This window comes from Emys orbicularis, chromosome 9 (assembly GCF_028017835.1).
Source record: "Emys orbicularis isolate rEmyOrb1 chromosome 9, rEmyOrb1.hap1, whole genome shotgun sequence".
Taxonomy (NCBI): Eukaryota; Metazoa; Chordata; order Testudines; family Emydidae; genus Emys; species Emys orbicularis.
This window is the reverse complement of record NC_088691.1, coordinates 60695712-60723653: the sequence shown is the minus strand read 5'-3', so window position 1 is coordinate 60723653 and position 27942 is coordinate 60695712. Positions and strand designations below refer to the sequence as shown.

General features: G+C 45.2%; 1 protein-coding gene across 1 annotated transcript; it reads left to right on the top strand.

The window, feature by feature from the left end:
- Positions 1-27942, top strand: KLHL6 (kelch like family member 6). The gene is made up of 7 exons (XM_065410632.1): positions 1-295; positions 5862-6027; positions 12581-13030; positions 16288-16525; positions 22244-22446; positions 24493-24706; positions 26878-27942. Exons 1-7 carry the CDS (start codon positions 36-38, stop codon positions 27177-27179), a joined length of 1833 nt encoding a protein of 610 aa, XP_065266704.1. The 5' UTR covers positions 1-35; the 3' UTR covers positions 27180-27942.

Here is a 27942-nt window from a genome sequence, read left to right as displayed (position 1 = left end):
AAGCCCCAACGGAATGACACAGTGCTGGTTTAAACATGGGGGACATGGTGGAGAAAAGTTCTGAAGAACCTCTGGTCTCTTTGGACAATGAGTGCTCCAGGAAGATGGGGGAACTTGTGGAAGTCTCAAGCGGTGACAAGGTTAAGTTTGATGACACTGGGCTCTCTATGGTGCTTCAGAATGGCCTGGAGAACCTCAGGCTGGAAAACTCTCTCACGGACGTCATCCTGTGTGTGGACAGCATGGAATTCTCTTGCCACCGTGTGGTCCTTGCTGCAGCAAGCAATTATTTCAGGTAAGGCAGTTTTAAAAACAAAAGCCTTTTTCACTCAGTACATTTAGTCTGGGAATTTCTAAGGAGCCTAACATTGGGTGCCCAGCTCCTACTGACTTTCAGTGGGTTTTGGACCCCTAACTCCTTTACCTCCTTTGATAGTTGGAGCCTTAAATTAGGAAAGCAACAGTGTCAAACACTGGATTTTTATGTATCAACATTTGTCACGTCTACTTGAGACAGACAAACGGAAGGAAAACAGTTGGCGGGTGAAGCGATGGAAGAATAAAATCTTAGCCAAATATTCTGAGCATTGTTGGTGCTTACCCCTCATTGAATGCATCTGTGTATAAGGCAAAGAGGAAGATTCATTGCGATCATGGGGTAGTTTTATTTTAGTGTGACTTCATTTCTGGAAGTTGTCTTCCCCCCCCCCCCACTACTACTATGAAGTAGAGCACACATTCTATAAACCCGTTGAGAAAGAAAGAGGATGTGTGTCCTATTTCCTGTCTTTCCCAGGATTACTGTAAAATCAGTTGAGAGATGGGAACTCCCTATGTGGAAGAATTTTTAAAAGACCCAAAGACTACACCTTTAGTTCTTTTAAAACCACAGTGAAGTGCCCACTTTATGCTACTCACTGGAAGGAACAAATTTGAGACCTGTGGAGAAACACAGTATTGGTTATCACACATTTTCCATCATCATTTAGACCTTCACATTTGCATGGCTGGGAACTTTTTTTTTTTAAACTGTTGAGATGGCCTCTTGACTGACTACAATGGAAACTGGAGGGAAACAAATCTGCGATCATTTGTGATATGAGTAGGAAGTGCCAGTTTCATGGAGGCTTAGTAAATTTTACTCACAGAGATCACAAGAGAAGTGCTATTTTAGGCATCTGATACTAAAGATAATACAAAATAATATTTACATGTGAAACTCATGGAGCTAAAAGCAGTGCCCCAGTGTTTCTCAAAGTAGTGCCATATGGAAAAGGGAAAAGAAACAAACAATTAAAATATGAATTAAAATAATGTAACTGAAAAAATGGTTAACTGTTAAAAAAGTATTATGTGTTATCAGGGGATTACAGATCCCTCCAGCCAGAGTGAGCCCCAGTGCAACACGAGCGGCTGTCAGCATAGCAAACAGCTGATTGCTGTCAGCCAGTCACCTGCTGTTGGCAGAGGACTTTGGGAGGATGAAATGCCCCTTGGGTCTATGATGCCCCCTCAGCCCTTTGGGACATGTCACAAAGATGACCCAATAAAAAGAGGGTGGATACTGGCGGGGTGCTGTCATGTTAACAGCAATGACAAATACCCCAAGAAACTAAAAGCCTATGAGGCCTTTGTTGATGTATCTCACAAGCGTTCATTGGATGTTGCATGTCTGCAGGGAGCAAATAGATTCCAGAATTATTCCTGTGCTGGGATTTCACTGATTTGTCATGCTGAATTGGGGTCTTTAGGTCTGTATAGGGCCTAGCACATTTTGGGTGCTAACATAATATAAATAATTAATAGTAAATTCACACTTTAAACAGGGGTTGAGCGGAGGCCAGGCAGAGGTATCAACCTTTAGTCCTTCCTCAGTTATTATTGAAGAGCATACATAACATAATGCTTCTGATGGAGTCCTGTATCCTGAAACATGCCTTAATTCTTCACTTCTGCTGCACAACGTTAATGATGCAAAGAGGGCACCAAATCAGAATAGTAGCATTTTACACCTGATTTGCACATGGCAGTGAAGAAACAGGTCCACAGAGGTTAAGGTCAACATTTTCAGAAGCACCCTGTAGTTGGGGGAGCCCAAAATTTGCCAAGGTTTTCAAACATGGGTGCTTAATCTTACACTTGCAAGTCCAAATTTAGGCACCTAAGTGGCTTGATATTCAAAATTGCTGGGCACACTGCAGCTCCCATTTCCTGGGTATCTAAATTTGGACTTGAAAGCCTTACTTTAGACACCCATTTTTGAAAATCTGAGTCCGAAGCAGTGGCGTGCCGTCCATGTCTGCCAAGTATGCCCTGCATTCCCAACCAGGAGTGCACTGTCCCGCGAGTGGCCTGCAGGATGCTTCTGTCTGGCCCCCATAGAGGACACCATTTTGTAGAACAAAATGGCATCCTCTGCATCACATGATCTAGCATGCACCGTATTTGTGTGAGGTCACGCCGCATGGAGGATGCCATTTTGGACAGCCTCAGGCATGCAAGTCAGTTGCTGCACACCTTACTGTAGCTGTCACGGCATGTCCCTAGTCCTAAGGCTCCATTTATTTCCGAGAGGGGCTCAGCATCTCTGAAAGTCAGGCCTCTGGTGGCTCACTGGGTTGGGCACCAGAAAAGAGAAGCATCCCTCCTTAGTGGCCACTTCTGAAATTTTTGGGCTAAGTGACTTGGCCAAGGACACAGAAAATCATGGCCATGGTGGGGATTAGAATCCAGGCATTCTGACTTTAAACCATGTGCTCAAGCAATGAAAGCACCGCTTCTCCTGCATGTGTACATCTGCAGCATCTATACATGCACACAGATATATAAATACCTACAATCATCCCCCAACGTAATTATGAGGAACATCCTGAGATATATGTTAGCCCTTCAATCCCACAAAGGGGAGTTCTGCACCAGCCTGACCCATCCCAAAGAGCCTGAAGACAATGGCATGGAAGGGGGTGAGGAGCAGGAGCTCTGCAGTTGGAACTTCCAAAGCAGACAGGAAGCTCAAACTATCTACAGATCCTGAACTTCTTCTCCTCATCCCTACCCAGGCCCAGTGGAAGTTACTGCCCTGGGGGTACAATGGACCCTGCAAGTGTGGGGGAGGCAGAGTTGACTGGGGATATATCTCTCCATCTGTCAGTCAAGTGGGGAGAGACTGGCCACAGTAGGGGTGCTGTAGGAAAGGCCAGCACTCCTTTTTGTTACATCCCTTCTCCCCCACTCTCCTCATAACTTTCAGGGAAGAGTGATGTGGTGTTGCCCAGTGCCTTTCAGTTCAGGGTCTCAGCACACATCACACACAGTGAACAAGTCTCCTGCCCACCTCCCTCATGAGGCAGATGAGGGAAGTATTACCACCCCCATTTTAAAAGATTAGAGGACAGGTACAGAAAGGTTCAGCAACTTGTCCAAGATCAGTGAGTCAGTGTCACAGCTGGGGCAAGAATCCAAAAGCAAGGTCCTGAACTCACCTATGGGAGTGGAAAGCCACTGTAACTCCACTGAGTTACTCCAGTTTCATGATGATGATGTATGTGAGATCAGAGCTGTGCCTCCCCTGACTGTCAGTGCCCACTTACCACAAGACCGCAGTCACAGATCTATGAGATAAAGGAGTGAGAGCACAGAACAGCTGCATCCTAGGACAACAGACAGTTTCTCACTCACATGAGAAGCATTTCCACCACCCACACTTGCAGTATGTGCCCCTTAATTCTTTACCTTTTTGTACAGAACTCCTCTCTCTGTAGTGTGTGCCGGGTGCTTTTGTTCTCAAATGCCTGCCTGCTTGCAACACCCCAGATTTAGTCTCATCAGAGTGCAGCACCCCACTATAGCAAGACAGAGTGAAAAATACAGATGTAATGAGGGCCTAATTCCTGCTCCTGTTGACTTTAATGGCTGTTTTGCCATTGACTTTACTGGGAGAAAGATTGGACCATAGTAGAAATCAGTGAACAGAAAAATGCTAAATAGCTGTGATGTCAGTGCAGTGAAAATGAGAATGTGGTCATTCCTTAAAATATCATATCTGCCCAAGCCTTCTGCTCAAAGGCTGAGTCTTCCCTACCATACATAGCAGGATAACTAATGTGGGTTGGCTACCTTGCTGTAAAATCCCAGTGGAGACAAGGTGCAGGTCGCTTTTACTGCAGTGTAGCTAGGAGAGGTCAATAGCATAGGCCCTGCCTGTGGCTCACTTCACCTAGGTATTTTGAGGTAAAAACTACAGCACCTTGTGTCCACTAGGGTTTTACAGAGCGATAGCTAATCTATGTTCGTTATGCCCCCAGAAACACACACCTTTTCAGGCCGTGAAGACTTTGGCCCTCAAGACAATTATTCACTTCTCATGACACACTGTCCTCCTAACATTGCACTATATGTAGTCCTCACTAATCTAGAAAGATTTGGCATTCAGGGTTAACAGCAGATAGAATTACATTTGAGACTCACACATGTTTTCCTCTGGCTCTAGTCAAAAGCAGGCTCAGGTACTTCTAATCTTACTGTTGTGATTGCAACTTCTTTGGAATCTGGCACATGGCCTCTAAGTGATATCTGAACTCAATGACCAAGATCAGGATAATCAGCAAGTATTTAAAGTCCATAAACCAGAATTACATGGGAGTGAGAAACCATTCACCAGTAGTAAATTCACCTTACAGAAGAAAACTGCTGGAAGAGAGGCTCAAAAATAAAAGATGGATTAAAAGATTAAAGGAAGATAAATGTGCATGATCATCAAACAGCAATGAGGAAGCAAAGTGCATCTAGATGGCTCTTAGGTAATTCTGTGGCTTATAGCCCTCACAAAATACTCTGTTAGGATTAAGATTGTGCAAGTGTCTTTCCTTTCAAACACATCAGTGACCTAAGGAAATTGCCATTTAAGGCAATAACAACAGCCAAGCCAACCACAATTCAGAGTCATTACCATCCACATACCCTTATATCCAAACACACAGACTTCTCAACTCCACAACAAACTCCATGATTGGGATTTGCCTCCTGAGGGGTAACAGTATATGTGTTTGGAACTATATGATGGGAAGTTAGAGTGAGGCAGAGGTTGTGAATGAGACTGGGGTTTAGTGCTGGAGAGTGAGGCTGATTACAGCAGCTATCAATGGGGCTCCCACCTGACACCTGCTGCCCACTGACTCCTCACCTCTAGTGCAGAGGCCAGTTCACTGGCCCAATGACAAACCTGTCTCCTTAGTTCCATGGGCCCACCTCCAACCCCCAGCCCTGTAACTTGATGCCTGTCCCTCTCCCAGGGATGGAAGATGATGAAGTTCCTTGTGTCCTCTCCTCCTGGACCAGGCACAATTTAGCCCTTGATGTTTGTGAAGTGTTTTGGTAAATGTAGATAAAGTATTATCATCATTATTACCATTATGATTTAACAGATCTATTCTGTCAATTTCATTTCACCTTCTGATGCACTGGCAGGCCATTATTTTAAGAAATTTACTCCTGAATCAAGTGTCTATTTAAAAAACTTCAGTCTATTTCTGCAGACTGTATGTTTTACATTTTACAGAATAGACAGTGTGACCCTTTAGCAGCTCTATACTTTTATCATCAGATATTCTCTGAACTGGGCTCCATTGTATAATAACCATGCAAATATATATTTTAAAATCTAGCACTACAATGGTATGAAAGTAATTGACAAAGAATTTTCTTTGTAGTTTTGCTACAATATTAATTGTGTAAATACAAAGCAATCAGAAGGATCCTGCATTGATAGAACATATTGATACTGGTAGGTTCAAACCTGGTAGCTATATTTTTTCAGAATGTGTAGTCCTTCTTGGGTAACCAATGAACAGCTCTTGTTTCAGGGCCATGTTCTGCAATGATTTAAAAGAGAAGTATGAAGAAAAAATCATAATTCAAGGAGTTGACGCAAAAACCATGCAGATGCTGTTGGACTACACTTACACAAGCCAGGTGCTGATCACAAAGCAAAACGTACAGAAAGTCTTAGAAGCCGCCAGCCTTTTTCAGGTTAGTGAAAAAGCACCTTCAGCACATGGACTAATGGAAACACATTGTTTCAGTCATTGCTGCCAGGAGGATACAATTCAGCACACATGATCAAAGCGCTACATGCTTCTTTAATTTGTCACACCCATTAGAGATCTTTGGCTTCATGTTTATTTGTATCATGGTCGCATCTAGGAGCCCCAGCTATGGACCAGGACCCCATTGTGCTGGACGCTGTATGAATACAGAACAAAAAGACAGACCCTGCCCCAAAGAGCTTCAAACATGTGCTGCCTGAAAGCTCATGGTATTATACCCTTGGTGGGACTACATTCTAATCATAATGCAGATGGATCTATACATGGGCTGCATTATTCAGCAGGTCAGTCTAGATGATCATAATGGTCCCTTCTGTCCTTAAAATCTATGAATCTCACAAATATAAAACTCTGTGCACTGAGATTAACCAATTACCTTTAGAATAATAGGAGCTGATATTCCAGTACTCTGGAGAGGTGTGCTTGTTAGGAAAGTACCTCCACACAGCAAAAAGTAATTTAATTTTAATAAAAGGCAATTTTTACTTCTCGTCCCTCTCTCTCTTCTCTCCAACCCCATGGCCTGAGTGGAATGGCCCATGAATGTTTTCAGCATTCCAGTATTGCAAACCCCCAGCATTACAAAATCAGAACATTTAAAAAAAAATGCTGGCCTATTTTTATTCTTCTTCTTTTTTTTGATCTGTCAGGGTCAGTTTTCAGGCTTTCCTCTGAAACCTCGAGGGCAAGATACTTTTTTTTTAATGAAAGTTGAAAATCAAGGTTTGGATGTAGTCACCTGACTACATCCGCTGGGGCTTTAAGTAAAACACCAAATATCCTGAGACTCGTGGTAAAATCCTGAGAATTGGTAACACTGTTGTACCCTCAGTTCCGAATTAGAATGTTTAACTGACAGTGTCAGTCCTGGCACTGGCCTTTATAAGAAATTCTACTATATCCTGCAAACCTGCTGCAGCACTACTGCACACGGATGGGTTCTGGACCGTTACTGGAGAATACTCCAGTTCTTGATGAGGGTTAACACAATATGACACTTTTTTGTCTCCCTTTTGGTGTTGTCCAAGCCCCCCAACAACCTCTTCGCCCTCCAAGTCTGTCTCAGGCCCTACCCCTTATCTCACCGCAACGTATAGGACTATGAGCAGCTGGTGGTTTTATCTGCGTGTTGCTGTCCAAGCCTCGGCTGCCCCTCTGTGCTGTGATAGAAAGCTCCTTGTCACCCAATCTCATTCAGCATTGATCTTAGGGCCCCTGACAGCCTCTCCCCACCCCTCACTGTACCCAGCATGCATCACACCTCTCTGTTAGAAGGGCTGAGAGCAGGTGTCCTTTCTGCTCCCAACAGAACAGCTAAGAGGTAGTCAGAGAGCTGCTAGAGAAGCTGCTGCTGTGCAGAAGCAAAGAAAACAACCTTATCACCGAGGGCAGAGGTGGCTGAGGGTGGTCCTCATCCTCACTACCCTGGGTGTCCACTCAGCCTTGGGGAACTAGTGTCCCCAAGAAGGTGGAAATCGATGTTTTGTGGGATTTTTTTAAAATTAAGACTTAAGTGAAGGTGCAAAATCCAGACGGCAGGGTTTGGAGCAATGGGGAGGGGGCAATCCTGGTTCAAATAATTTTGACCTGTTGAAGATTTATAGTTTTCTCCATTCCTTGTGTGTGATTTGCTTTCCCCATATGCACCACACACTTCTGCAACCTTCTGTCAATGGATGCAACCACACAGTATACTTAAAAGTGCTCTCCACCCACTCATGAGCCTTTTAGGACCAAAATATAGAACATCCTACTGACATCACTTCTGTGCACTTGTGTGCATATGTATGCTACACTTAATAGGCTATGTATAAATAGACTGAGCATAGTTCAGTGGTTAGCCCACAGGCTGGGGAGTCAGGAGTTCTAGGTTCTTTCCCAGCTGTATGGGTGACTCGATGAGTAATCTTGGGCAAGTCACTCATCCTCGTTGTACCTCGTTTTCTCCCATCTATAAAATGGGGATAATACTTATCTATCTGCCTTATGGGAGGTAGAAAGGAGGGGAGGCTGTGAGGGTTAATCAGTATTTGCAAAGTGCTTTGAGAACTTTGGAGGAAAGCACTACTATAAGTGGAAAGTATTAGTATTAATAGACAGTGATAGCCCAATGAAGAAATTCAATAGCACTGGGACAGACAAGGTAACATTGAAGCTACAGAGCTCTAGAGTGGCATCATGGCAGACTGCTGACATTTTTAGAACAAAAGCTGTAGCAACAACCACAGTATTTTGATTTTTAATGTAGCCCTGTTCATTAGTCAGTTGCGTTTCTCTAATCTCTTTACCACATGTAAATGCAAAACAGGAACCAGATATCTGTGACCAATGCCTGTCATTTTTCAACTTTAGTAAACAGTCTACATATGTCAACAGGATACAGGTCTGCCCAGAAAATTCTACCCTGATTACTTAAACAAATCTAAATACGATTGCATTTAATTGTGGGTTTACTGTGTTTCACTTCTCTTTCTCCTTCAGTTACAGTTATACAACGCTCCCTACAATGGAGAACAATAAAGTTAAAATGGCCAGTCATTGCCATTAAATAGAAAAAAAAATGAGGACACTACTTTTAATTATTCATAATATCTCCTTTTATTTGTCTTTTCTGCACTTCATTCTTTAACAGAATGATGTTAAATACCAGGGTGCTACTCCCCTTTTAAATCAGTGAGGCAAGAAAAAGCAAAGCACGAGGAGTTACTTGCAATCACTTGTGCTCAGAAAGGGTTGTCCATTTGTTGAGCTAATCACCCGGAGACTAATCTTGTTCACATCGTAGTCAGTGGATATGGGGATTAACAGGATTGGGGCCCTAATGTAATGGTAATTAGCAAAAGTCAAAATGCATCCATCATAGCAGTTCTGATGCTTTATTTCCAGAATCATCCTTTTGATTTAAAGGGACAATGTCAACTAGAAAATTGTATTTCTGTCTGATGTTTTTTAAATCTGTTGCAATGACCAACAGAGGTTAGTGTTTTCCTCAGGGCATCTACTCTGTGCATTTGACAGCCCATTTTGTCAGTCAAGGTCACTGTTTTGCTGATGTTTAGTCTTGCTTCCTGTCTCATCCACCAGCAAGATGACCAGGGCCAGCTCTAGCTTTTTGGCCTCCCCAAGCAAAAACAAACAAAACAAAAAAAACGGGGCAGCCAGAAGGGCAACAACAACAAAAAAACCCCTGTGGTGCGGCCGGAGCGCGAGTGCAGGGGGACCGGCTGGGGGGGTGGGGGAGGGAGCGGGCGGGAGAGAGAAAGAAGGGGGCAGCCGGGGCTACAGCAGGGGCGCTGCCACGCGGCCCCTCCCGCTGCGCCGCCTCCTGCTGCCTGCCGCGAGGGCTCCGCTCCGGTCGGCAGGGAGGGAAGGAAGAGGACTGCCCTGCAGGGCGCTCTGGTTCTCCGCGCCGCCGCCACCCCCTACAGGGCAGCCGGAGCGGAACAATAACAACAACAACAAAAAAAGCGGCCGTGCCGCCCTAGGATTGGGCAGAATGCTGCCTCCAACAATCTGCTGCCCCAAGCACCAGCTTGCTCATCTGGTGCCTGGAGCCGGCCCTGAAGATGACATCATGCTCACTCTGGGCTGAGAAGGGAGCTCCCTTACACAGTGCTGGGGGAGCTCACAAGCTTGCTCTTCCATGGACCTAGCAAGACTTCCCCATGACTAGGATTATTGGATAAAAGTTTCCCTGCAAGGGCAGCAATGGAGGGAGCACTAATGTAGGCAGGGTGTTGGTGGCCACCTGCATTTCCACCCCCATGTCATTGAGCCAATGGGCAAGAAATGCCTGCAGCCCTGGGAGACTCGACTGCACTAACTCTCCAACTGGCGGAAAGGAACTGGTGGCAGCAATGGTGGGGAATTTCTCACAGAAGTCCAGTGTAAACACAGCCCAAGTGGAGGTTTTTACCAGTAACAAAGCAGCAGAGCTGCTATCATTTCTGAGCTTAGGATCAGGAAGGTGACTCCTTTTCTTGGGACCCCTGCGAGAAGCAACAAGAGTCAGGGAAGGTGGTGACTGGGAGAACCCCCTTCTTTACTTCCCAGACCTCTGCTTGTGGCTGGAGAGCAATGGAGACAGGGTGGAGCAGGGAGCACTCTTTATTCCTGGATGGGGCCAGGACGCAATTAAAATTTTTTGGGGGGCGGGGGGCTGAGGAGACATGCTCTTCTTTCCCAAGCCTCCTGCAAAGGGAGCAACAGGAGTCTGGGGGTGGGGCAGCGCAAGACAAATGTTTCCACTCCCTAAGACTGTGAAGATCCTAGAAGGAACTCAGAGCTGGTCTACACTGAAAACGTACACTGAAAAATCCACACCCCTGAGAGACGGAGCCTAACCCCCAGTGTAGACAGTGCTAGGTTGACGGAAGAATTCTTCTGTCGACCTAGTTACCACCTCTCAGGGAGATGGGTTCACTACAGCAATGGGAGAACTCCTCCCGTCACTGTGGTGTCTACACTGAAGTGCTGCAGCTGTGCCGCTGTAGCGTTTTAGGTATAGACATGCCCTCAGTGATGGTGGTGCTGCTGTTGATCAGGCAGGCACAAGTGTGCTGGGGAAGGTGGGGACCTGAGGAACATCTGCTAGTGTTGCTCTTTGGCCCCATCTATTTTTCCCTCCCTGAAAAGACCCTTCGGAACATCAGCAAGGAAGCAGAGAAACCCCGACACATTTTTTAAAATTAAAAATAAATAAATCAGGGCATATTATTTAAAGGGCGCTCTCTTGGAAACTGGGATTTATTTTTAATTAATCAATTTAAAACTCTTCAATTTGACAGTGTCCCTTTAAATTACAATGATTCTTGCATGGTTAAAACAGAGCTGAAGCCAGGTAGGAGAGGAAGCCCATATGAAAGTACTGCTGTAAAACAAACAGCAGTTTCTGAATAATGGGTCAGATGGTGGTAAATAAGGAAGTGTTATTTACTCCTTCTCATAACAGAAGAACTAGGGGTCACCAAATGAAATTAATAGGCAGCAGGTTTAAAACAAATAAAAGGAAGTATTTCTTTGCACAACGCACAGTCAACCTATGGAACTCTTTGCCAGAGGATGTTGTAAAGGCCAAGACTATAACAGGGTTCAAAAAAGAACTAGATACATTCATGGAGCATTGGTCCATCAATGGCTATTAGCCAGGATGGGCAGGGATGGTGTCCCTAGCCTCTTTTTGCCAGAAGCTGGGAATGGGTGATAGGACATAGATCACTTGATGATTACCTTTTCTGTTCATTTCTCTGGGGCACCTGTCATTTGCCACTGTCAGAAGACAGGATACTGGCTAGATGGACCTTTGGTCTGACCCAGTATGGCCATTCTTATGTTTTTATGTACTCCATGGGTATAACTGAGATCAGAATCTGTCCCACTGCAGACATTTTTTTAATGCCTCGTGAAACACTGTCAAATAAAGTTCAAAGACTGTATGGCTTCCTCCACCCAGATCCTGGATGTAGTCCCAAGGGATGTTTAATTTGATGGCCTCATCACCAAACCACCACAAAAGTGACAGAACTGGATCAGCACGGGATGTGTTACTCTCACAGTTCCATCTCCCTCCCTCCCATGACTTAGAGGCCCTATTTATATCCTTCTCCTATGCCACTTCCAATGGCTGGAATTCTCTCCCTCTCCCTGTGAGCCAATTGGCCACCTTCTGTCCATTCAAATCTCCCTCCAAACTCACTTGGGCCTGGATTTTCAGAGGTGGTGAGCACCAGCAGTTCCCACCAGCTTTAACTGGAGTTGTCCGCACTCAGCACTTCAGAACACTAGTCCCTAAAACACCAATTTTTGTATCTCATAGGTCCAAGCTGTATTGTCTGCGCCTGATTTAAATCATTAGCTGCTCACCAAGCATACTCACCAAGTAAATAAACAATGATAAGGGCAGGAAGGAGGGTCTAATGGATAGGGCCCTGGACTGGCACTCATGAGACTCAGGTTTAATTCCTGGGTGAGCCACAGACACCCTGTGTGACCTTGGGCAAGTCACTTAATCTACTCTGTGCCTCAGTACCCCATCCACAATATGGATAAATACTTTCCTACATCACAAAAGTATTGTGGGAATAAACTCACTCATGACTATTAGGTGCTCAAATTCTGTGGTACTAAGGGCCATATATGCTACCTTTGATTATCCTCTTTAAAAGTCTCTTTTGTTATGATGCCTACAAAAAAACTGGACATTGGTTAGGCTGCTGGTGCATTGCCGGAGATCACTGCTTGTCATACTGTATTGTCTCATTCTTTCCTTGTGCTCATCAGTCTGTCTGTAACTGTATATTATCTAGGTGTTTTATACTCAGGTTGCAAGCTCTTGAGGGCAAGAATCTCTCTTTGTTTTGTGTTTGTCCAATGTCTATCACAAGTGGGGCCTGGCCCTTAACTGGGGCTCCCCCATTCTACCACAATACAAATATATAATAACTGCACATTATCTTACATGCTCCTTGTGTCTGTAGTTTCTGCGGATGGTGGATGCTTGTGCCAGTTTCCTCACTGAAGCCCTCCACCCGGAAAACTGTGTTGGGATTCTGAGGCTGGCCGACACTCATTCTCTGGAGAAGCTGAAGCAGCAAGTCCAGAGCTACATTATCCAGAACTTCGCTCAAGTGCTGCACTGTGAGGAATTTCTGGAGATCCCCGTTGACGTTCTCTACAACACGCTAAAGAGCGATGACCTCTATGTCACCGAAGAGGCACAGGTTTTTGAGACTGTTATGAACTGGGTTAGATACAAAGAGTCTGAACGGTTTCCTCTCCTATCCTACGTTCTTGAGAACGTCCGACTACCCCTTCTGGACCCTTGGTATTTTGTAGAGACAGTTGAAGCCGATCAACTCATTAGACAGTGTCCTGATGTCTTCCCTCTGCTTCAAGAAGCAAGAATGTACCATCTGTCAGGCAATGAGGTAAGTAACAAATGAAAATACTTAGTAAACGGGGGATGCAGGGAGCTGAACCAATTCTAATTAAGGAATATTTCAGATTGACAATCACAGAACTCAGTATGGATTTTGGAGGTGGAAAATATATTTACAAAATAGGTTCACAAATTAGTACTTCTGAAAAATAAGATAATCACGATCAGTTACCCTGGAGATTTAACTGTGAAATCCGAGAGGTTTCCAGACAGCTTATTTTAACATAAAAGCATTTAAGAAAATGTTCATGAATCTCTGAAAGGAGAGAGAACCCCTCACACGCAATTCTGTCTAATATCAAACTAAAGTTAATCAATATTCCTTGATGTGTTCCCTAGTAAAAAGGCAAATCAAAGGTATTACTTTGGACATTACTTTCTTATTTAAAATCATCATCTATAACATCAAATACTGCTAAGCATTCCAATGGATCACTTAGGGTAAGCAGTACCATACCTGCATAAACAGTTATCTATGTCTACTTCCCCTACTAAAATATACTCACTTTGTAGTTGTACTGTTGAGCCTAAAGGTTCAATTGTCAATAAAATTGTTATGGGTTTGATGCAGGAATTCCTGGGTGAAATTATCTGGTCCGGGTTATGCAGCAGGTCATACTGGATGATAATAATGATCCCCTCTGGCCTTAGAATGTAGGAGCTATTAAAATATAAGAGAGGAGGAACAGCCTGACTGGAGATACGTATGAGCTAGGTTTGTTAAAGCATCCCCTGTGTTCTTGAGATGTGTATGACCATCTGCCCAGGCCTTCGCTCATATCCTCTACCCAGATGGAACCTCTTGAGTATGTTATTCTTCACATCCCCTCCTAAATAATAGTTGTGTGATGTTATGGATGTAGGCTGACTCGTGTGCTCCACCTCAAAGATGGCTTTGCTTAGTGTTGGGTGACGTGATTCCCCTTCATAGTGTGCTGTACTCTGCCTGTATACTTGGGATGGGGGCTATATGAATCAAGTAATGATTCTGGTAACTTAAAAACCTGCTGCTGTATGTGTGTGTGCTGTATACCCTTATGCTTATCAGAGTGTGTAGCACAGCTGCTCAAGCAGTGCTAGCTGTCTTTATAGTACATAAAAGGCTCAAATGCAGGGCCGCTATCAAAATTTGCTCTGAAATGATCCTGGTTCCATGCATAGGGCCAGCTAGACAGAGGCATTCAAGAATTTCAGTGTGGGTGTGAGAAGGTGCAGTGTCTACCTTTATTAGTTACCAGGGAACCTTTTAGGAAAGGAAGAACCTGCTGTGAAAAACATAGGTTTGATCTCAGGGACAGAATCCTAAACAGAAGTCTGTATAGTCTATTCATTAGCACAGGACCCTGTGACATACGTGTGTGCCTAACCTGCAATCCACAGTCCCATACCCCGTTCCAGCCCATCTCAGTCCAGGTGTAACAGGCAAAGGTAGAAATGGAATTCCCTAATTGATCCCTCCCCCACATGGAAAGTTATGCTTCAGTCCTATTTCCTGGCCCACAAAAGAGGGTCATCAGATGTCAAAATTTCACAGCCGAGAATGAGAGACCATGTGCTTGTGCTTCCCCACAGCCTGAGGAGTGCCAGGAGAGGGCAGCAGGCTGTCTGAGGTCTGTCACGGGTGCATAGATAGTGGTGGAACCCTGTCTTTGGAGGGGAAGGGGCTAGATAGGCTCCCTGACTAGGAGCCTGCATAGGGCATCGCAAAACACAGGCAGGCCCCGACTCCAAATGTGCTTAGCAATTCAGGCCAGCCAGCAGGTGACCCAGTGGCAGTGCCTTGTACTGTCTTGCTAGAGATCTGGGTTCAGTCTTCAGTCCCAGTGTCTGGCTGTCTGAGCCAGCAGTCGATGGCAGTGCAGTTGGGCCAGTGCAGTTGTGCAAAGAGAGTGCCACTCATCATGCAACAGGTATTTCCCTGGATGCTGAAGGGGCAGAATGTGTGTGCTCTTGAAAGTCCTGTCCAATGCTGATGGCTGAGACAAAGGACTGTGAGGCTGGCAGAGGGGTTAAAATAGGGATTATGAGGCATCTGCAGAGCTCTGAGACTTGCTGACAGTTTAGTAAGTTATACTGAGCAAATACAGAAAGGAATTTTACATCTGCATGACCCTGCTTTTTAATTTAGATCGTTTATGCCAGTTTATAGAAACACACCATAAATTAGTTTTAAAAGTCCAAGAAAAACATCTAATACTGTTTGACAGGGCAGAAATTTCAAATAAATGATAAATTCCTGTATGCTATAAAAAGCTTTCCTTGAAATTTCCACTGCATTCATTCCAATATGACTAATGGCGTATCTACTAGGAGCAAAGGATGTCATGCCACCTGCAATTCAGTGAGACGCAGCTTATCAGTAACACCTCTGAACTTAGAATCGTGCCTAAATCCCCTTGTAAATATTCTCCTAGGAACAGCACAGCGCTTTGACACTTTTATCGTCGACACAGAAACAGTTTGCTAGAACCAGTCTCACTCTGCGACTGCAATACAGGCAGCATTTTAGATTTGTGCACTGTTTGTAGAGAAGCAGAGTGGTTGAGTGGTCAGAGCTCTAGCCTAGGACTTGGGAGCATACTTCCTGTGTGACCTTGGGCAAGTCATTTGGTCTTTCTGTGCCTCAGTTCTCCACCTGTAAATTAAGGATAATAGTACACCCCTACCTCACAGAAGTGTTGAGAGAATAGATACATTAAAGACTGGGAGGTGCTCAAATACCACAGTGATAGGGGCCATATAACAACCTAAGACAGGCACTGACTCATTTTTTCAGGTGGGTGCTCCACCCCTGCTCTGCCCTGATGCCCTGCCCCCACTCCACCCCAGGCCCCACCTTCTCTCCACCACTTCCTGCCCCCACTCTGTCCCCTCCCCTGAGGGCCCACCCTCACTCCGCCTCTTCCTGCCCTCTCCCTGCAAATCCTGCCAGTCCCTGAACAGCTGATAGGCGGATTGCCGAACAGCTGTGGCTGGTGGGTGCTGAGCACCCACTATTTTTTTCCATGGGTGCTCCAGCTCCAGAGCACCCTCGGAGTCAGCACCTATGGATAGACAGCTGTGCTCCTGGGGCTAGTTAATACCGTGTGAGAGGAGACTCTTTTCAATGTACTATAGGCAAAACTTGGCCAAAGAACTGAATCAATGGGAGGTAAATTAGTGAGCTACTCACACCATAGGGTATAATGCTGTTTTTAACCACACGTGACACATCCTGAGTATTCAGTCTATATTTCTTGTGTCTAGATTATTTCAGAAAGAACCAAGCCCCGGATGCATGAGTTCCAGTCTGAGGTGTTTATGATCATAGGTGGTTGCACAAAAGATGAAAAATTTGTTGCAGAAGTAACTTGCCTGGATCCTTTGAGGCGGAGCCGTTTGGAGGTGGCAAAATTACCAATCACAGAACAGGAAATGGAGAGCGAGAATAAAAAATGGGTGGAGTTTGCATGTATTACGCTAAAAAATGAAGTCTACATATCAGGTAAGGAGCAAGAGAAGAGAACACAGGAGTCTCATAAACAAGGCAGGGGAAATAGGTACAGCTTTTATGAAGACCAGCAGCTCTCAACCTATCCAGACGATGGTTCCCCTTTCAGGAGGCTGATTTGTCTTGGGTACACTAATTTCACTTCACTTAAAAACTACTTGCTTACAAAATCAGAAATACAAATACAAAGGTGTCACAGCCATACTGTTACTGAAAAATTGCTGACTTTCTCATTTTTACCATATTGGTATAAAAAAAAATCAATTGGAATATAAACATTGTACTTACATTTCAGTGTATAGTATATAGAGCAGTATAAACAAGTCATTGTGTGTATGAAATTTTAGTTTGTACTGACTTCACTAGTGCTTTTTATGTAGCCTGTTGTAAAATTAGGCAAATATCTAGATGGTTGATGTACCACTGGAAGACCTCTACGACCCCCAGGCGTACATGTGCCCCTGGTTGAGAACCACTGATGTAGAACATATACTATGCTTTGTAAATTGACATAAACAGCTAGTGTTAGAGCATTTCAGCCATTGCCTTTGCCATGGTTGAGGATAGGGTGACCAGATGAGAGGAAGAAAATATTGGGACACCGGGGGGCGTTAGGTGGAGGGCCGCCGGCGGAGCAAAAAAAAAAAAACTGCCGGCGGAGCGAAATATTCAAACACCTAAAAATCGGGACGTCTGGTCACTCTAGTTGAGGGACAGGCTCCTGAGAAGCACCAAGTTGAGTAGTAGCAGTGCTGAGCCTCTTAGAATATTAACATGGGTTCAGTTTTCAAACAAATGCACAACTATATTTGCATGGATTGATGTGCATGCCCAGTGTTGGCACACCAAAGTGTCAGGAATGATAGTTACAGAAAGGCCTCTTACAGCCGCATATGCAGCATACAATCAACAGTAGCTACCACAAAGCTTTTCTGGAAGACCCCAATAGGAGTTCTGCACGAATAAGCAACAGTCGATAATTTGCAAACAGTAATAGTAATTGTGTTACTTGGGATTGAAAATCCTATTTTCAGGAGCACTTCAATAGTGCAGAAGGTGGGACTCTAAAAAACAACCATTTACTGAAAGCAAAGTTAATCGCCATTACCACCGTAAGGCCCGAGAGTCCTTGTACAAGGCAGCAGTGTGAATGTGTGATTGTGGATCACAGTTTGAATGGATTCAGAAGAGAAATTTAACTTCTATAAATACCCGCTCCATACAAACCCATATGAAGACAAGGAAGACTCTGGCTTGCTTAGGGGATTGGCAATGGAATACAGAACCTTTTATTTCAAACTCACAAGTTCAAAGGCAGGTCAGATTGGTAGTGACTCATTACCAGCTGACAGCTGTTTTGATGACCTATTGGAAATGAATTTGGTGATCTCATTCCGTTTCCTAGGGGAAAGGTGCCCACTGGTTCAAAGCCACCCTCACAACTGCCACGTCCTAGTTGCCAGTCCAAGCGCAGAGGTTACAGAGTGAATGGAGGCTACAGGTTTCCCCAATGTGGGATGAAGGGTGGGGCTGTGCAGGGAAGCTTGCCCAGCCAATGTCCTGGTGCTGTGGGTAGGAGCAGGAGCGACGCCAGGGTTTTTGCCACCCTAGACGGCAGCGCTCCTCCTCTGAGCATTCGGCAGCGGGGGTCCTTCTGCTCCGCGTCTTCGGGGCACTTCGGCGGCGGGTCCCGGAGTGAGTAAAGGACCTGCCGCCGAATTCCCGAAGCGGAAGGACCCCCCGCCGCCGAAATTCCGCCGAGGGCTGCAAAATGCCGCCCCCCCAAATCCTACCACCCTAGGCAACCGCCTAGGGTCGCCTAGCGGAAGCGCCGGCCCTGGGTAGGAGACATCATTTTGCAGAGTTCTCAATCAGGCACCTTTCCCAAACACAACCTTTACTTCAAAAATGAGTGAAGTAGAACAGGGGGAGGGGGAAGGTGGGGGAGTCAAATGGGAACATTCTGCCTAGAAGATGAAGCTGGTCTAAAATATCTCCCATTGCAGTCTGTGTTTAGGACTACATGGATTTTAACAAGCTCGCTCCAACTTAGTCTTTATTAAATCTCCTTGTTCTGGGGCCAGGATTCATTCTCCTTCACTCCCCATTAGTTTAAGGAAAGGAAGTTCTCTTTTCATCCTACCATTACATTCTGCTCTTTCTTCAGAGCTTCTCCCTTTGTTCAGTAGTCCTTAGCGGGGGCATCAAAGCCAACATTCCAACTGGGAATGTTTAACAAACACGTCCCCCCCAATCCTTTGCACCTGTCGCACTCCAAGAGCTCATTGCTGCCTGCCTTTAATCTCACAGTCTGTCTCCTTAGCCCCAGGCAGGGGCAGCTCTATGTTTTTTGCCGCCCCAAGCACGGCAGTCAGGCGGCCTTCGGCGGCATGCCTGCAGGAGGTCCGCTGGTCACGCGGATTCGGCGGCGTGTCTGCGGGTGATCTGCCAGTCCCGCGCCTTCGGCGTACCTGCTGCCGAAGCCACGGGACCGGCGGACCTCCCGCAGGCATGCCGCCAAAGGCTGCCAGACTGCCACTCTCACAGCGACCGGCAGGCCACCCCCCGCGGCTTGCCGCCCCAGGCACGCGCTTGCTGCGCTGGTGCCTGGAGCCGCCCCTGGCCCCAGGCCTTCTGCCTCCTGTCATCTGTGGCTTCTTCTCCCATTCTTTCTATCCCCTTTAGCTGCTCTGCCTCTAGACAAGCCTATACATGCCCTGCTATGTAAGAACTGCTTACTTTGATCAGACTGGCACTCTAACTAGCATCCCTCCTCCCCTTCATCTACTCACTTCCTTGACCTCTTCACCTCCTTGGTCCCCTCCAATCTGCTTTTCACTCTTTCCACTCCAACAAAGCTGCACTGGCCAAGGTTATTAATTGTTTTCTCCTAGCTAAATCAAAGGGGGGCACTTATCTATGCTTATTCTTCCTGATTAGCTTGCTGTCTCTGACACTGTTTATCACTTTCTACTTCTCTATTTTCTTCCTTCTCTTGGGCTCTATGACTTGGTTCTTTTCTACCTTGCTATCCACTCCTTCAGTATCTCTGCATCCTCATCCCTCTACCTGCTGGTTTCCCTCAGGGTACTGTTGGAGGTCTCAGTCTTCTCATTTACTGCAGTTACTGCTCTTAATGAAGAGAGAATATCAATGCACAACTTCCCATAAAGCTTAGGACAAGGCATTTAAATACCTCCAGTTCTCTCAAAAATCTCGCCCTCCCCCATGATGTAGACAGAATTCAAAAGCATGGTTTAGTTCAGATTCCTGTCAGGGCTATTTTCTAATGCAGGAGAGAACAAATTGTAATGTAAATGGGAAGGTTGCGACAATATGTGGTTGGAACACCTGCTGTCTCTAATCATTACTGCAAATAAGAATGCTGGCATTCTGCATTCAGACACTTCACCTGTTTGAGTGCAAATAAAACAACATATATATGTGAAAAATTCATAGACACAAAGGCATTACCAACGAATCTTTCTAGCATGCTAATTATCTCCTATTCAATCTGCATCAGTTTGCAGTGATCTGGCTGTGGTACAGCATACAAATGAGTGCAGCCAGTTCGGTAATGGAATATGAATCCTCCTTGCAATGTAGTAACTGGTGAAGTGATTGCGTAGCTGGACTGTAGGTTATGCAGTGAAGCCTCTCAGACTGTGCAGTGGGTTTCACACTCAACTAGTTCTGTTCGTATTCCGGTTATGAATAAAAATGACACAGAAACTAATGTACTGGCAAAAACGCTGCAAAGTTTTTGAATGAGTGAGACTCATTTGCAAACCTATTCTGGGGATTAAACTATTGGGCCTGATTCTGATCTCCTGGTGTAAATAAGGAGCAATTTCACCGAAATCAATCTACGCCTAATACTGCTGAAGCCTGGGCTCTGAGACCCTCCCCTCTTGCCAGGTTTCAGAGCCCAGGTATGTCTACACTCCTATTTGTAGTCCTGAAGTGCAAGTCCGAGTTACTTGGCCTGAGCTCTGAGGCTTGCTGCTGCAGGTTATTTATTTTTTTTGCAGCATAGCCGGCCCCAGAGTCAGATGAAGAGAAGTGAGATCACAGCCAGGCCCCTTTCACGTTCAAGAAACAATGGACCCAATGCTGAATTTTTCACTGTGAAAAAACTCCCGGGCAGACTTCAGTGGGACAGTTTCCTGGGACAGGAGTACAGGATCAGGCACCGTGTTTGTTCTTTGGAAGTCAGTGGACCAGCTGGCTAGATCGTCCCTATGTAACAGCAGCTCCACCAGTGCAAAGCTGGTTTACCTTTCCCCAGCAGGACCTTCCCGGCCCAGGGGGATTCTCAAGTGGCTGAGGACTATGTGATACAGAGCCTTCATTTTTTAATTGATATCATGTTTGTTTATTCACCAATTCTCAACAAAAACAAGGGGATATGATTGTTCTCTATAGGTACGTTAAGGGGGTAAACAGCAGGGAAAGTGAAGAGTTATTTAAGCCAAAGGAAAGAGCTGGCACAAGAGCAAATGGATATAAACTGGACATCAACAAATTCAGGGTAAAAATTAGAGGAAGTTTTCTAACCGTCAGAGCGGTGAGGTTCTGGAGCAGCCTCCAAGTGGGAGTTGTAGGGGTAAACAGCTTAATTAGTTTTAAGAGAGCTGGAGACAGTTATGAATGCAATTCTATGACAGAGTTGCTTGAGATGGTGGGGCGGGGGCTTGCTTCTGGTTTATGTCTTATGTTCCTAAAGCTCATGCTTCAGGGTTTCAGCTTGCCCCTTGAAAGTGGTCAGGAAGGGCTCCCCCTCTTCCCATTTATTATGCTTTTTTCCCTCCCAATCTCCTTCCTCTGAAGCATCAGTGATGACCATGGCTGGAGATGGGACATAGGACGGTGAGGGCCAGGTTTCTGAGCTGGTACCGACCATTCTCTCTCTCAGGTGCTTGGCTGGCTGGTTCTTGCTCACATGCTCAGGGTCTAACTGATTGCCATATTTAGGGTGGGGAAGGGACTTTCCTCCAGGTCAGATTGGCAGTGACGTTATGGGATTTTTGCCTTCCTCTGCAACGTGTTGGTGTGGGCCACTTGCCAGGATTATCTGGCTATGGCTCACTTAATAAATTTCTTGCCACTGAGGGGGCCTCAGCACTGGTGCACATTGGTCCCTATTCTATGCCTGTGGCACATAATAGTCTAGTCTCTTGTGGGTCTCATTTGAGTTGGATTTAGTGTGTGGGTGCTGGGGGGTCTTGGTGGCCTGCAATATACAGGAGGTCAGACTAGGTAATCTGGTGATCCCTTCTGGCTTTAAACTCCATGTCTAACATTCTACAATCAGCAACAGGTCTCATTCCTAAGATTCTTCTGCACATCATTACAAGCAATAGGCCACTGATTGTATATTAAAGTTACAAATGCAAAAAAAAAAAAAAGTGGTAGGACAGCTGAAGCATGAATAGTGATTTATGTCTGGGAAAGAGATGGCTTGTAAAATAACCCCCAGGAATTTCTCTGCCCTCTCCAAAGTATAGCAATGCAACTTTAACTAGATGAGCTTTAAGCATGCAAGTTGTCTTCCTCTAAAGCAAGTACTATTCTGCTGGAGATGTGATTCCAGAGCAAATGCCATGAACGAATGGTTTTTGTTTCTTGTATGACAAATAGAACATACTAGAGGTTCTGAGCAAATTCAGGTCCTGCCAATTATGTCACTTACATGTATTGTGTACCTTGCAGGTGGGAAAGAAACACAACATGATGTCTGGAAATACAATTCCTCCATCAACAAATGGATCCAAATTGAATATTTAAACATCGGGCGATGGAGGCACAAAATGGCTGTGCTAGGTGGCAAAGTATACGTGGTTGGAGGTTTTGATGGCATACAGAGAATCAACAGCGTAGAAACATACGATCCTTTCCATAACTGCTGGTCAGAGGTAAAATACAGCCAAACTCTTCTGTTTCATGCAACACTAATGAAACAAATTGAAATCAGGGAATTTTGTTAGGTATTTATTGTACCTCAAAATAAACGAGCTAAATTCTAGTATATACACACACACACACATAGCAATCTACTAGTTGTGTATTCAAGTTGAAAATGCAGACTTCAAGGGAAGGAGGATCAAAGTAAGAATCAGTTCTACCTCCCTGACTCCTGCTGAACAGTTTCTTATTCTACAACCATTTCCTTGAAATCAATGGGATTACTCACAGAATAAAATAATACTCAGCAGGCATCAAGGTGGCAGAATTAGCTCTAAAGCTGTGGAAGACACCAAGCAGGTGTAAAGGAAACTACTAATCGGTTAGCTCTAGAAGGGTACATGCAGATCAGCATCTCATGCATTTCAACACAAGTGTAAAACAGGGTTGGGGATTAGAAATAATCTCAGAGGATAAACATTATATGGGTCAACTAAGGAGACATCGGAACAAGGAGAAGTTGCTGGCAATGGTGAAATGCAGACCCAGGAAACCAATAGCAGGAAGGTGCATTACAGCTGCACTGTGCAGTGTAAGTTTGAGAGGACCTCAGTATTTGACTACGTGGAAAATTACTACTGCTTTGCATTTTTATTATGCTTTCATCTGAGAATCTCAAAGCACTTTACAAATGTAAAGGACCTGATTGTGTTAAAGCCATGGCTTGTGCTGGAGAGGGGAAAGGAGCACATTGCATTGTAGCGGGAGCCACCCGGAGGAATTTTGGCCGACTCATTTAGAATTCCTTTTGGGCTCCCCAGGGATCACACATTGTAGCCGCAGCTCTGCCACCCTTTCAACGGATGCCGGATGTGCATCCCCTACAGCAGCCCACATCTGCTGAGTGGGCACCGAGCCCTCTTTTGAGTCAGGGTCAGAGCCTTTGCTCATCTACGGGCTTGTGCCTGACCCTTGCAGAGAGATGCAAAGGTAGCGGAAGGCTCCTTGCACGCTCCTCTACTCCCTGCCCCCCATTTTTGCACCCACACAGGACGGACAGCATGGAGGTTTGGTTAAACGCTGAGATGGTGGTAAGAGTCCAAAGAGACAAGGAGGGCCAGCGGGTTCAGCTGACTAGAAAGGGAGTCAGATCTGTGGCTACTTAGGAAAGCAAAGATGGATAATGGGATAGGACTAAAATTTCCAGGATGATAAAGACGAGGGTGGACATAACCCAGGGTAAAGCCAAAGCACTCAGAAGACAAAAGGAAAAGCAAATCTGTGCAATCCCAACTGCTGAAGCTGCACGTTATGGACTTTGGCACCCTAACTTTTCATATCTGAACAAAGTTTACCCTTTGCAAAAGGGACACCATCAAGGCTGACAGGCCTAAAATCAGACCTCTCTCTTTTGCGTTAGATTTTAGGCAAAGCATGTGCTCATCAGGACACCCCTCCCATTCTGTTTGCTCCCGCTCCATTCCTGCTAACATACAAGGTCTTGGCACTGCAATTCCGCTCCCCATGGTGATATTGTTTTAAAGTTGGTAGCTTCTTGATACACTGGGAAGGAATGGATTGTTTCAGACCCAATCAGGACCCCAGCCAGAGCTAGTGGCCCAAAAGTCAGACTTCCAGGGAGTGCCCTAGTTGGAGCCAGTAGCATAGCTGGGGGGGAGCGGGGCAGCGGCCGCCCTCCCACTGAGCACAAGTGGCGCCTTTTCAATTTCTTGGTGCCTTTTTAATTTTTAATCACCTGGCGGCGCTTTTACTGATGGGGTGGCGCTCCGGGTCTTCAGCGGCACTTCGAGCTCCCTGTTGCCTGTCTTCTCTCTAACAGCAGCACAGACACGCAGCTCAGTGGTGAGAGTTCCTCTCAGGGTGAATGCATGGCAGCTTCTAGGAACACCAATGAATGGTGGACTCTTCCAAGAGACTACAGAGCAATGCATGACTATTTACATTCAAAAGAAAAGAAATCACCAGTCTATAGGACATGAAATCCAAATGACTATTCAGTGGGTTGTTAATGATTTGTTTTTTTAATGGTGACACAGGCAGCTCCCCTCATGGTCAATGTGAGCTCCTTTGCTGCAGCCAGCTACAAGAAGAAGCTGTATGTGATTGGGGGAGGACCCAATGGAAAACTGGCTACGGACAAAACGCAGTGTTATGACCCAGCTACGAACAACTGGAGCTTGAAATCACCCATGCCAGTTGAAGCAAAATGCATCAATGCTGTGAGTTTCCGTGACCACATCTATGTTGTGGGTAGGTAAAGCAGTGATGTTCCTTCTTCTCTAGACTGAGTGCAGCTTATTTTTGACTAATTCCTGGAACCCTACAGAGAAGCATAATCAAACGATCATTACCGTGTGCTCTTCTTTAAAGATTCTAGATGAGGGATGGGAACCCAGAACACTCAGACACTGTCATGCCTACTATAGTCTACAGTTCAATATAGATGCAGACAGTTGGTTATAGGAAATGTATTGCACAGGAGGTCCATATCGGGTTGTGAATTTTGCTATGGACTTCAATGGGATCAGAGCCAGGAGGACCCAATGCTCCAGCTCCCATCACAAGATTACATTCAGGGTTGATTACATTAATTAGCAGATTTGCAATGTAAATTGAAAGAGGATCAGCTAAACTGTATATGGTCCTTAAATGTCAGTGGGAACACTCCAAACTCTCATTGCAACTTCACTAGCAGCCAAAGACTTCAGTATGCACACATCTAGGCATATCTATAGGAAGATGGGTTACTGCAGAGCACTAACCAGTCTCCTGTGCCAGCAGTGCCACTGCAGGAGATGAGGAAGTGCTGCTGCATCTAGTTCATTGCAGAGATGCCCCCTTCCAAGCAAAGCCGGTAGAGGATGGGGGAGCCATCAGTGGAACACAGAGAAGCAGGAGGGTAGGAAAGGGGGATACTTAAAAAAAAAAATACAGTAATGTGATTGCTTTTCTGCGCAGACTCCAGCTACCTCTCCTAGCATGGGTACTCAGGGCAGAGTACTACTGATTCAGGCTGAAATTCGCTCCATGCAGAGGCCTAGCACAAGGCCTGCGGCATCATTGAAGCCCTATTTTGTGGCCTTAAGTAGGATTTCAGAGGTGCATATAGAGCCTTGGGCTGCCCCTATGGACTGGTATGCAATTCACCCTCTCTGAATAGGATGGGTGAGAGAGAGACAGCGGGTCTCACCACTATGTGGTGAGTTAACATCCTTGTGCCTCTGAGTTAAAATTCAACACCAACAAGTAGCGTAGGATCTTGCCCACAAACCAACTGTTTCAACCTGTTATAGCATGCTAATTACATCACAGAAAGTCCCCAAAGTACCACAGGCTCTGAAGTGAAAAAACCATGTGACAGATCAACTCCCCTGCCCTCCCTGGCTTTTGGGGAAGATTGGCTAAATAAGAAAAGCAGCAAGTGAGAATGTTTCCCTCCCCCGCTAACCTTCCACAGCACCAATTAAATCAGAAACCCAGTACAGTTTTCATTTGGGACAGAAATCAGCCCAACACTGAGGGTTCGTGAGGCACATTGTCTGTTAGGCTGATTTTGTCACAACTGAAATCAGGTTGTTGTACAATAGAACTGTTTATAAATCTCTCCCACCCCTTTCCCTACATGAAGGGTTCAGGACATTGCAGGACAATAAAACCAAGACTATCAGGTCTGCCTACCACTTCTAAATACAGCAGTTCTGGAGAAAGCGCACATTACTGAAAACAGCAAGGCAGGAACCCCAGTGCCTTTTAAATGTAATGGTACCATTGTCTTGAGAGGAAATATGGCTCATGGGCCTGTCTTGGATACTTGGAGATTAGATGTCAGAATCCTTTCAAAAAGAGGTTGAAAAATGAGAAAGGGTTCGATTTACCCTCCATGTGCTGCCTTACATTGACAGTCTACTGCAGCTCAATCTGTTTAGTTTCTTCCAGAGAAGGTTAAGAGGTGAACGGATCATGGTCTATCAAATACCTACAAGAAGGAAGAGATTTCTGATAGTACACAGCTCGTTAATTTAGCAGAAAAAGTTGTAACAAGATCCAGTGGTTGGAAGCTGAAGTTAGAGAAATTCTGACTAGAAAAAAAAAAATGAAATTGTCTTAACAGTGAGGGTAATTAACCATTGGTACAACTTTCCTAGGGACATGGTAGATTCTCTCACTGGCCTGTGTTATGCAGAAGGTCAGACTAGATGATCACAATAGTCCCTTAAAATTGATAGAGCTATGAAAAATAAGTGGCCCTTTGTAGGTCTTTCAGAGCAGTCTTGTTTTGCCCTGTAGTCTTGTTTTGACTTTACCTTGGGGGTAAAGTGTTCTGATAAGTGTCAGTGATGGAACCCTGTTGAAATGTCTTATTTGGCTAGGAACTAGAGGAATGAATGGCAGGAGCAAACCAATTTCTGTTTCTGTTGCAGGTGGAGCAATGAAAGCGCTGTACTCGTACAGCCCACTTCAAGACACATGGTGCCTAGTGACTCAGTTCACTCATGAGAGAGCAAGTTGCGGGATTTCCCCTTGCAACAACAAGTTGTTCATCACAGGGGGCCGGGATGAGAAGAACGAGGTCATTGCCACGGTGCTGTGCTGGGACCCCGAGATCCAGAGGTTAACAGAGGAGTGTGTCCTACCTCGTGGGGTGTCCCATCATGGCAGCGTCACCCTCAGGAAGTCCTACACACACATCCGCAGGATAGTGCCTGGAGCGGTTTCTGTGTGACTTTGGGAGAGAAAAGAGAACCACGGATGATATCCAAATACCTCAGTTCCCCTAAGGAGACAATGGCCAAGTAGACTGCGTTGAAAAGATAATTTTAAATATAAAGAGTGTTGGGTGGAACCACTGCTACTAGGGTCCTTTCAGGAAATAGCTGTACATGTGCTCGGCCTCCTTGAAATCAGGAGGAAGTCTCATTTCCTCTGTACAGGACATGCCTTAAATTATCTTAATTCCTTCCCCACCCAAAAAATAATGGGATAATCTGGAGTTTACTCTTGATGTACAGAACCTACAGTCATACAAGGAAACATGATCGGTAGGTGTGTGTCTGCCTCTTATCCTACTGCAGGTAGGATAGTCATGCCAAATTTCAGCCCACTCCTGGCCTCATGTTGTTATATTATTTATTACTATTATCTTCAGACTACTGGACTTGCAGCATCACCCAAAGAAAAGGAGAAGTTGTGTAGGGAATGGAAGAGTTGCATCACTAGCAAAACTCATGTGGCTTCCTCACAAGTTACACTTCTTTTCAACAGATGGCAAGTTACATGCAGCCAAAGAATGTCATTTAAAAAAAGGTATCATCCTTCCATTTCACATCACCCAAAAAATCCAACCCAGCTGACATCCTTGGCTGACAATCCCAGCTGAGATACCAAAGACAGAATGAACAGAGCCTAATTCTCTCACCTCTACATGTGGACAAATTCTAATTTGATTCCATTGTAAGTTTATTGTAACTATTTTCCAATAAAAGCCA